Consider the following 12,074-nt stretch of genomic DNA (forward strand, 5'->3'; position numbering starts at 1 on the left):
ATCTTTGAAAAATTCAAGGGACCCTGGATGTTTGGATACTGACAGATGGAAAAGTACCTGCCCGATAGGAAATATCAAGAAAACTGAATGGGTTGTGTAAGTAATATTAAACCATATTTCTAAATTTGTAAAGCTGGTTTTGAAGTTGGACTCTGGCTCAGTCCCTCTCCAATTCCAAGCCTGTTAGTAAGAGAAAAACCCAGAGTTTCTGGAGTTTCTGTCTCATGTCAAGAGCCATGATGTGGGACAGAAAGAAATATGAGTTTAGAAAACATCTTTGCTTTTCTTCATATCTATCATACTTTTCATTGAATATATCTATCATGTCTTTCATTGAATATATATATATATATATATGTCTATATGATTAATGCTTAAGTTTTTCATAATGAACAATGAGTTTTTCCTGAAGTGACATTTGAAGTTTCCAGGAAGAAGATGGGGCCCCATAACAACAACTCCACCTGGTTGATATGACGTCAGATACTGATAGCGCTACAACAAGACCTGCTTTGGGTACCAGCTGCACAAGACAGTTCCAACTTGGTTAGCTGAAATGGTGCACATCTTATACAACATTTTGGCCAGACCTGCACAAAATACTCAGAGACTATTGGCAATATTAAAAGACTTGATCTTGAAATTTAACCATCATTTTACTTTCACAGGATCCCCCAGAAAGAACGTCGCCCCCATGACAGCTGGAAGTAATTCTAGAGGACGACGTCCCCTCTCCCAGTAAAGTTTGCCCTTGGGTTTAGGGACATCATTTAGGGGTTGATTATAATTAGTATACGATTGAGGGTTGGGGGAGGAATTTTATAAGCTCAGGGATCATTTTGAAAAAAAAAAAAAAAAAAAAAAAGAGGGATGATGGGATAATAGATTTGTAATTGTGAGTTACTGTTGTTAGACAAATATATTGATATAGATTCTTGTATATTGATACAAAGTTAAATTGTATTGACTATTGTATGCATTCATGTTTCTACCTCTGTTTAAAACATTTTTATGTATTGACATATATTGTATTGTATATATTTACCATATTGCTGTGTACATTTCTACCTCTGATTAAGATACTTATATAATGTTTGTGTATTGATATATATTTACCTACTGCAATGTATATTTGTACATTGTTTATATTTGGAGGTCATTGTCCTCATTTGTTTCACAGTTGTTTATTGTCTTAATCTTTAAGTTAGATAGATATTGAGAATTATATAGACTAATAGTCATCTAAGTTTGTCATTTATAATTAGACTAATCAGGTTCTTTAGATATATAGAGATTATACTCAGTATAGATAGATAGTCTTCAACTTCTTCAAAGAGCTGTAGAAAATGGCCTTTAATCTAACTCAGAGTTTTGTGGTAGTGAGACACAATTGCTCCTGGCAACACCACTCTATTCCCGAGAGAATGTTGAGCACCAAAGACACTCCACCTGGAGCCTTTCCTTTTGGCAGAACTGGCCTTGGGGCAAAGAAATGCCCATACCTCAACCACTGACAAAGATACAGAGCGTGCATCAATGGATAAAACAGGGCTGTCTTATCCTGCCAAGACAGGGTAAGATAGTTTTGAAAAGTTGCTTGCCTTTGAAAATGGTGTGTCAGTTATGTTAGGCCTTAGCCAAAGTTGGTTGCTTCAACGCTGCTAATGTGACTTTGGGTGATTGCCTAGGTAGCTAGTTGTCTCTGTGATTTGTTGCATGTTTTGGAAGTTGTTTTACTGAACTTCCTAATTAACCAGGTAACATTATTTCCCTTCTCAGATCTTCGATGGGGTTGAAGACTATATAGATGTAGTTACTTTTCTCTCATGACTTGGCCAAGTTATTTATTATACAAGACCTAAGCTAGTTAGAATAGCATATTTGTACTTATTGTATATAATTTCATAGTAGGTTTAGAACTCTCTTATTTAAACAGAAGGGGGAGGTGTTGCGGGAGGTCCTCCCACTCCTCCAGCCTATCGCCGCTGAAATACCAGCCCCTTGGGGCGTGGTCTCTCTCCCTTTAAAAAAGCAGCCACTTCCCTCTCCTCTCTCTCTTCACTTCCTGCTCCGCCGGTGACTTGACTTCCTTCCTGGTTACGCAGAGGGCTGACAGTGATCTGTAAGTTTTTCCCCTTTTAAATAAATATCACCCTATTAATCATAATCCCAAGTTGGTGTGGCATTGTTTGTGACTTACGCCTTCAAGCATGGGACAACAATTTAAGTAAAACCTCTACAGTAGTGATTCAGGAAAAATAGAACATTTTAGGGGGAGGACCTTAGAAGGAATGAGAATGGGCATGAGGCTGAGAGCTTGCCAGGGGGAATAGAGCAGTTTTCTCTGACTGCACCGAGAACAGTATGTTACTCCAGAGACAGCCCCTGGATGAGTGTTATAAAAACTAACCCGGAGAGATATAAAAAGCATACATGCTTGCATAGTGCATTAATCTTAAAGAAGCCCAACATTTCATTCTCAGTAGCTTAAATGAACAGCACTTAAAACACACCACACAAAAATTAAAGACTTGTGCATATATTTCAGATTTCAACATTAACGTCAAAAATACATAGGATGATTTTACATAGGATTGTGCTACATTAGAACACTAGAGACAAACATCACTTGAGTATGAAGGAAAACATTAAATATTAAATAACAGAAATAAAATGTGCAAACACTAATCTAACTGGGGATTTTGCTATCGCAGCTGTCCAATGAAGTGGTTTCGACAGTATGAAAAGGATGAAGACACGAATGCTTCCAGTCCACTTGAAGTCATGGATCTCACTTCAGGGGTCCTTTAATAAACCTGGTCAAGGACAATGGAGGAGAACCACACTCCTGGCTCTGATTTGATGTACTCCATTCTGTGAATGCTCACGTTCAGGCTTGGGTACTGAGCGAATACTTTTAGTTGCCCCTCCACCCCATCAACATCTTGGTGAAAACTGAGGGTTTGTTGGCGATTCAGTGTACGATTTGAGTTCATACGCAGCGCCACTATCAACCTCCATGGACTTTCTAGAGAACAGGAGCCGTACATCTCTATGGAGGTAGATCTTTCCAGATTTAGAACTCTGGAACCTAAGTACAGAGAAAGAAAGAATAATAATGTTAGAGAACGAGTCTTTAAATGCACTCCTGATTCATCGCTTCCTAAACTGCACTCCTGTTCTGTAGTGGGGTCAGGGCTTCTTTCTCCTGTGAGCCTGCATTTCAGCTCCGCTGTTCCTCTGCTGTATCTGCACTTTCCTCATCCACGGTATCCAATTTCCACTGACACTAGCCAATTCCATGATTATGCCTTGGGCTTTGTGGTCAGGCATATTCTAGACACACAGACAAATGTGTGTCTGCCCATGATTTAGGATAGATTAAAATGGATTCCATCCCTGAAGAATACTAAAAGCTTTCTGTATATTACTGCCAATGCCTGCAATCGCACCATTTGTAGACTGAGGCAAGAGGACTGTCATGCTCGAGGCCACCACGAATTACATAGAGTAACAAACCAGTCTGGAGTCTAATATAAAACTATCTCAAAAGCAAAACAAAACCCAGACAAGATTCAAGTTTTTCTTAAATGTGTACTTGTGCATGTGAGCATCCCTGTGTGTATCTTCCTCAGTCGCTCTCCACTTCATTTATGAGAGGAGGACTCTTGCTGAACCCAGAACTCACTGCGTAGCTAGTCTGGTAGCTTAACTAGGGTTTCTAAAGCTGTGATAAAACTCAATTACACAAACATGGGGAGGAAAAGGGTTCATTTTTTTTTCAAGTTTGTGTTTTATAGACAGCTTTTCATACTTATAGCTTGAACAGTCAGTCGCTTCTACAGGTGTGGAACTTGCATGTCTAACTAACTCCCTACCCCCCAAGTTGCAGCATTGGTGGTTATACTCTGGACACCTGGGACCCACAGGGTTCCTGACATTAGAGAGTCAATCACTGATATGGCTGAAAGTGTTCTATAGTTACAGGAACAAGCTGCTGACTTCTGGTTTGCTTTGCTCAATGTTCCTAAGGGCTACATGGAGATTGTGAAGCTTAAAATGCACCTTAGAGATGTTGGCAAGATGGGCCAGAAAGACAACAGACAACAAAGCCATTATACAACCTAGAGTTCAGTAACTTGTAGGATAAGGCATCTCTAAAATGTGTCCTCCATGTCAGCACTGTTACCTCCCAGATTTCTAGAAGCAAGCCCTACAGGAAATGGTCAAGGAGAGACTGAATCAATTTTCAGAACCCCTCTGTGCAATATGGTCACTATCTACATGTTGCTAACAGCCGCCTGAAACAGAACTACTTCAAACCGATTATGCTGCTGTAAAATACATTGCTGATTTTGGAGATGGAAAAGCACCCAGATGCCTCTACCACCCAGCTGCTGTGAGGTTCCGTAGCCAACTCTGTCACTTTGCTATATGCCTGCTGCTAGCTGCAAACCAGGCTGATGACTCAGACTGAGTTTCTATCAACATCACTCATTTAAAAACTTATTGCTTGAATTACCAGGCTTCATTCTGACTTTTAGTATTTCCCATTTCACAGTTACAAGTGTGAGCCCTGATTTCAATAAGTAGCAAGGGTGGTAAGAATGAATGCCACATGTTCTCCACATCGGCATGTTGTCAAAAGACCCCACGAGCAGATTACACGGTACTGGTCCACTCAGTCAAATCGTTTCCTTAAAAACCAAGTGTAATGATGTTGCATTGTCCTATTAATTTGAACCATTACCTCAGATGTATGAGGTAGCGTAATAACTGTGCTGTGTGCTGGACATTGTCCTTATTAATACTTCTCTTCATTTCTTGTTTAACAGGAACAGAAAACGTCCTCTGTCGCAGGAATGTCTGGTGATTGGCTGGCATACCTCGTAGGTCATACATCACAACAAACATCTTCACCACAGTCTTATTAGGATTGAATAAGGTCTGAAGAAACAACAGAGGGATTATTCTTCACAATGATGATAGATTTACATGACTCAGAACACCATGCCAGTAACTGAACAGGTGGTTTAGTAATCTAATTCCACTGAATAAGTTTCATTTCAGTGGCTAACATTAACGTTTCAAAAGTTCACAAAATAATCAAAGATTCAACTTCATTTCTTATGTCACAATAAGAGAACCTTGTAATAAGTCAAAATCTTTTGTCACAAATTTCATATTAATAGCAAACTAGACACATTTTTGTCATTGTTCAGATTTTCAGAAATTGTTCTAATTGAAGCATAACACACTTTTCATGGTGTATTCTGCATTAGAATATTCTAGGTTTCATCATTTCAAATATTAGCTTCACTGGATATTAAGCGCAAATCCTCAAGGTGGATTCAATTTTTCTCATATTTTAATGGACTGCAATTTTTAAAATAAAAATACAAGCTCAGCAAACAAGCAGCCGTTTTAACTACTTACTATAAAATCGCTATAAATGCTCAAGGGGAGACTTTCTATTGAAAACATTTCAAGGCCAGGAAATAAAGCTCATTCTCATTAGATCCAAAGTCTACAGCAACACTTTTTCACTCTTGGAATTGTTCACAAAACAGTCAGGCTTTACAAACCATCAGTATCATTACAGACCAAAATACATATTCTCAGAGAAGACTGAAGTACTTCAATTGTTCTTGGCTATGAATCATTTTTTATAAATATACATTTGGAAATAAAAACCCAAGCTGCTGAACTGACTTTAACCAAATTACCAACACATCAATCGGTAACTTGGTGCCATGCTTTCAGAAGCTCATCCCAGGGACTGGACATCACTCACTGAATCAAAATGAGAAATACATCAACATTATGATCCAAGTTTACAACCTAGCACGTGCTAAGATCAAGGCTGACACATTCAACAAGCACAAGCAGACCCAGGATTTCAAACCATGTAAGAAATAGAATCATGCTTAAGATGGACCACTGAGAGGTGGACTTCTCTTTCTGGGTTAATGTCTTATTCCTAGGGCAGCTCACAGTTAGCTCTCCAATGATCCACACGCCCTCACGGGTTTCACAGTCAGGAGCTAGGGAACGGGCACCTGTCACTCTTTAACTTTAAAATATGTCTGGGATAGAGAAACTCATTTTAATATGCAGCCATTCTTCTGTGGTACACATGCATTTGCTCACTACTGTCTCACCCCGTGAGATGCCAGACAAATGTACAGGCTTGGCCTAGCACTGGTACGGATGTGGTACGGTGTGACCAGACTCCCTGAGGTCCCAGCACTCAGGGACCTTGTAGGCTAGACCAGGGGCTAAGTGTGAGCAGCCAGCCTCAGCCAGATTCTTCCAGTCTGCAAAATCTGAAGCAGATTGAGGACTTGTGGTGCTATCCTTGCGGGTAACAGTAAGGTAGCGTACATCAGGCCTGCCCTGGTTATAAGGGTATCCCGAGTCCAAATTAGATGAATCTATAGATGAAGGAATGCCACCTTCTCTGGCCTGGAATCATCAGATTGCATTGGTTCAGTTTTAGAAATCATTACCCTAGTAATAACACCTCGTTTCCCATATTTTCCTACCAGAGTGACACTACTATTCTGGGGGTCTCCTTTTATATAGGTCAATTTCAGTATGGCTTATATTTAATAGAAGGCACTGGAAACAGGTCAGTTGGTGTCATGTAAATCATCCGTATTGCTTGTCTAAAGCATTCACCTCTACTAGTTTACTAATCTTTTTCTTTAATGGAGATCCCCCAAATGCTCATTCCTGGGGCAGAGCATGGCAACTCCAAACAGAGCTGCAGCCCCACTGTTACTTACCTAGGTTGTTGCAGCAGCAGTAGCAGGAGAAAGGGCTAAGCTCTATATGTGTGTGAGAGAATGATTATTGCAATTGTAGGCTATAAAACACATACCACTTGTATCGTTCCTGAAGGAGGTACTCGATAACCCCTTTTACCAAGGGACTCTAAAGTAATCACACCCTTGAAACAAAAGAAGACAAATTGAGTGCATAGGTATATAAAAGACAAAAGCAAGAACACAACAGGTTAATTCAAGTTCAGTAACATATTTTTATGAAAATTGCATTGAGATACAGTCTGTGAATAAAACAGTGAGGCTCCCCCTTCTAAAGAAACCATTCACTGTGGCTCTTCCCGGACATGTTGCAACAAGCAGCATACAGCATTACATAAGGCCGCACTGCTGAGAACTGCCACTGAGACACAGACTAAGGGGTCAGGTTTCCCAGCCATAAGGAAGCAAAGCGAGGCTATAGGATTAGTCTAAGGAGGGGGAATGGAGAAGCAAAGAAATGATTTGATTAGTCTTGGAGTATGGAAAAGTAATGAGCACACAAAGTATAATTTTGGGCCCCAGCTGGAAGGAATTCTTCAGTCAGGGAGTCAACTTACACATTTGAATTCCTAATGACAGAAAGAAGAAAAGAATGCAGTCATCAGGTAAGTAGGGTTGAGGGCTGGGTTTCAGTCTGATAAATTTCCAGAGGAAGAGATGTTCAAAGCAAACGTGAAACACGAAGGTTTCACAGCGACACAAGGCTGCCTGTTGTGTGAAAAAGCCACACAACTCCCTTTTCCGAGAGGAAATACTACTTTAGAAGTACCTGAGTCACATTGTCTTAATCTTACATTTTTATATCACGGGGTCTCATGTAGTCCAGGCTGGTCTCAAACATACTGTTTGCTGAGGCTGGCCTTGAACTCCAGAGTCTCCTGCTTCTGCTTTCCATGTGCTGGAATTACACTGTGTGTCACCATGGCCAGCTTATTTCTATTTCTTTTGGCTGGCTTTTTTGTTTACACAAAGCCTTCTCTGTAGCCACGACTGGGCTAGAACTGATGAAACTCCTCCAACCTTAGCCTCTCGAGTGCTGGAACACCCAGGCATTGCCTTTTAGCTGTTTATTTGTTAAGGATATAAGACTTTGAACTGGCTCTAAAACTCAAGCACAGTGGCTTGACTGTCTGGGGTGAGACTCAAGGAGAGGTGAAAGGGAAAATGCAGTCATTTCCCTAGACGAATCTAAGAGGAGACAACACAGTCTGGTGCTCAGAGCAGCAGGAGCGGCAGGAGCAGCAGCCGCACACACGGCCTTGCTGGAAAAGCAGTCTGCCCGGCCACTCTCCAGATCTACCAAACCAAATCCTCCTTTCAACAGGACTTTCCTGATGACATCATTATAAGCCAAGTTTAAGAAAACCTTAAGCATAGGTACTTTTTCCTGCTAAGTCCAAACAATGTAAAGTAAGTTCAAAGCTCAGACTGAATGTGCAAAAGCTTCTCAATAACCAGGGTGACCACAGGTGGCAACAGTGAATCTGACCCTTGTCCACTTTCTGGGTGATTCTTTTCCTTCCAGCAGTTAAGGCAGGCAAGCAGAGTAAGTGTGTGCTGTACAAAGTTCATGATTCCATCATTACGTATTGTAAATAGAAATGATAAGGTAAACATAACACAGGCCTGCTGCACTAGGTGGTATCTTTGTTGGGCTTTGAAACTAGACCTAGGTTGGGAGTACAAAGGAGTGGACCAAGGTGAAGAGAGAGCCATACTCTGACATATGATCCTAACTTCCCACAGACAGCAGGGATGTTAGACAGTATTTCCCCACAGTGTGCTCAGCATACTCACTGAGACATTCAAGAACAAGCATTGTGGATAGTTACATAAAAAACACGTTCTTCATTCTAGTTCCAGAAAGAAAAGGTAAAGCTTATTAAAATGATAGCTAATTTATAATCACACTGGTAGAGTCAGGAGTTACTGTCCTACCTCACAACTTCCTTTCCATACTAGGAGAAATATACAACTCTGATAGTTTTAAGAACATAATAATAATGTGATTAAGCAGATAGTGACTGAAGATCTTTAAAAGGTCTTTTACGTTTAGGAGAGCACTCAATACAACCATTTCTTTTTCTTCTTTTTAATTGTGTGTACTTGTGCATATGAGTACAGTACACTTGGAAGTCAAAAGAGGGCACTGGATTTCCTGAAACTATCATCAGAGATAGTTGTGAGTTGCCCGAGGTGGGTGCTGGGAACCAAACTTGGGTCCTCTGGAGGAGTAGCCAGCGTTCTTAACTGCTAAGCCATCACCCTAGCTGCCAAACAACAATCTCTAAAGGACATAAAACCAGTAGAAGCACTGGACAGTTAGGAAATACAAATATCAGGATTTGATTACTATTACCTGATTTGTTTCATAGGCCAGACTATTAATATTTATTAATATAAAATTATTAGGAACATAAAGAAATATCTCCTCTGGCATTTTTGTAATAGTAAGGTTAAAATAAACAAAACTTGACAGACTCCTAGCACACACAAAAGTAATCTTTAAGTTATTGTGTAATAAAGAATATGAATTGCTGGGTGTGATGATACACCAGTAACCCAGCACTTGGGATGTGGAGGCAAAGAAGACCAGGAGTTCAAAGCCAGCCTCAGCTACATAGACTTTGACGTCAGACCGGCCTACATGGATTGCATGTCAAAAACCAAAAGAAACAACAACAAAAACTGATCTGGAACAGTGATGGAAAACTGAGAGCTGCAAGCCTTGGCCTGACCAATTACAAACAGGCGGAAGCTGCACCTAACCAGTCACGAGTCCATAGCGCAAGGTCTAGCCTGAATTCACCACCGTGATGGCTGGCTTCTCTGGCAGCTTCTAAGCAGCTGAGTGGCACGGTGGAGTTCCTGGAGAACACTCTTATCGTTGATGCCAACATAAAGAATTTTTAAAGAATTGTTTGATGCAAAATCCCACCACAAAGACTGTTTTGTCCTAACATTTTACCTCTGGGGACCATTCAATCTGTGAGGAAAGGTCATACAATTATTAGAGTAACAAAGGTGCATTACTCCTGATGGTTTGTGATATGTATCATCTAACAAAACAGTCCTATCTTACAAAACATGATCAGTCCTTTTAAAGAGGATTAAGCTATCAAAATAGAAAGAACAACATTTAAGATAAATCTGTGATGGACTGTTTGAAGTGAGCCACTATGAAAGGAACCCACACCTACCTACCCACTATGAAAGGAACCCACACCTACCTACCCACTATGAAAGGAACCCACACCTACCTACCCACTATGAAAGGAAGCAGACTTGGGGAAAATATGACAGACAGCTGAGTGAAAACTATCACAGGAAAGTCAGGCAGGCATTGCTTTTTAGTTGCTTTAGGCTTTTGAGATAGGATTCTCCTCTGTAGCCAAGGCTCTTCTAGAACTTACTATATAGCCCATGCTGGCCTTAAACCTAGTGAGATATGGCAGGCATCCTTAAAAGGATGGATTAACTTAACTCAGTAGGCTGACTTAGCCCCTTTCCAAGAACTACTCAAGTCCTCTGTTTATGGATGTATTTTGGAATTCTGTTTCCTTTCCCACCCAGACCATTATCTTCTATCAAAGTAAAATACTAGGAAGGACCCTGACAAAAATTTCACCCTAAAAATGGAGTAAACCTAAACTAACCTCCTTGACAAACTAGGTGAGCAATGAGATGGCCATATTTAGGTCCCTAAAAAGTATAGCATCTCCTCCCCTCAGGTATACATAAAGCTTTTCATAGCTTTTATTTTTAACAAAAGACATTTTCACTAATGTTCTTCAAAGCACTGAAGGCAGGAGAGAGGAAGCCACCGGCAGGTGCTAAGCCAGGGCTGCACAGTTCTAGGCCTGTGAGAATTTCTGCTTCTCACAGAGAGACAATGTGACTCTGCGCTTTACACCATCACTACAAACCGCTCCTCTGTATTTGAAGAAGTGTTTATATACACTCCAGAAGCTTCTGCAAGGTAATGCTGATTTTACCCAGAGTCCACTGCAGTAGGAAATGGGAAAGGTAAATTTATAGGACTGTGCTTTAATTCCCAGGAGCTTTCTTACTCCCCACTAAGACACTGGTGTGATCAGAAATAGCTCACACTCACACTCTCTAGCACCCTGGGTCAAAAAAGGATAGGCCAGAGACAAACTAAACAGGAGAAAGGGGGAGGGGTAAGGGGACCTCAGGTAGCCACAAGTCTGACTGAGATAGGAACCATGTGAGAAGGCAGCCATCTGGAATTAGAGTGTACAGTAAGATTGGGGATTTGTGTGAACTTAGCAAGCTGGACTGACTGTGTCAGTAAGTCATGCAGAAGAAATGAGTAAAATTTCAGCACCTCTTTCAAATGCAAAACAGGCCACCTGTTATTTAAGCCAGTGAGAAAAAGGCCATGGACAGAATTTTGGCTTACTGATCTGTATTCACTTTCTAACTTTCTCTTAGGAATTGCTTCACGCTTTCAAGGACAGGACTGAAGCAAAGGTGTGAATTATTCTTAGGTTCCCTGATTCTTGCAGAAAAAGACAATTAAAAGTACTTGCCATATAAGGCGAGGGAGCATTATCATCCGAAACACTGTAGAATGACACTTCCACTGGCAGAGTTAAGTGTGTGGGGCAGAAAGTACCACTGGCTCCGACCTCGGCAGTAAAGCCATCAACTATGCCGAGGGGGTCTAAACGGTAATTCAGAACAGATTCCTGGAAGACAAAGTAACAAGCTGTGTTTTAAAAAGATAGAAAAGTTAGTAATTAATTTCATTTTCTTTCTTTCTTTTCCAACACAGGGTTTCTCTGTGTAGCCCTGGCTGTCCTGAAACTTGTTCTGTAGACCAGGCTTTCCTGAAGTCAGAGGTCCACTTGCCTCTGCCCCCTGAGTGCTGGATTGAAGGCATGCACCACCACTGGCAAGCCTTAACTTTATTTTCTATTTAAGAAAATACTTGACTATATTTTCTAGTTTCCATGATAGCATGCATTTGCTGCATTTGAGAGGCTAAAGCATTGTATTGTGAGTAGCCACTTGGGAGCCAGACTGCGCTAGAGAGTAAGTTCAAGGCTAGGCTGGGTGACGTAGAGAGACCGGGACTCAAAAAGAAAAATGATGGCTGTTATAATAAGTCACGCCTGTAATCTCAGCACTTGGGTATCTGAGGCAACAGGATTTCTATGAGTTCAAGGCTAGCCTAGGCTATGTTCAAAATAGGCCAGATTTTGAAACAAAACAAAACACTCT

At 40.8% G+C, this 12,074-nt stretch overlaps 1 protein-coding gene across 4 annotated transcripts in view; it reads right to left on the reverse strand.

Annotated features, from left to right (window-relative positions):
* Positions 1-2,523: 2,523 nt before the first annotated feature.
* Atosa (atos homolog A) overlaps positions 2,524-12,074 on the reverse strand; it is a 74,434-nt gene continuing 64,883 nt past the window's right edge. For 2 of the 4 annotated variants that reach the window (XR_012909991.1, XR_012909990.1), the window contains 4 exons: positions 11,381-11,539; positions 6,789-6,952; positions 4,751-4,947; positions 2,524-3,091 (listed from right to left, as the gene is read on the reverse strand). Coding sequence is in view for 2 of the 4 variants with exons in the window: in XM_075965257.1 (XP_075821372.1) it covers positions 2,938-3,091; positions 4,751-4,947; positions 6,884-6,952; positions 11,381-11,539 (579 nt within the window). In the remaining 2 variants the exon portion in view is untranslated. The remainder of the gene's footprint in view (positions 3,092-4,750; positions 4,948-6,788; positions 6,953-11,380; positions 11,540-12,074) is intronic. The other 2 variants (XM_075965257.1, XM_075965256.1) reach the window with 1 other exon arrangement.

This window comes from Microtus pennsylvanicus, chromosome 3, assembly GCF_037038515.1.
Source record: "Microtus pennsylvanicus isolate mMicPen1 chromosome 3, mMicPen1.hap1, whole genome shotgun sequence".
Classification (NCBI taxonomy): domain Eukaryota; kingdom Metazoa; phylum Chordata; class Mammalia; order Rodentia; family Cricetidae; genus Microtus; species Microtus pennsylvanicus.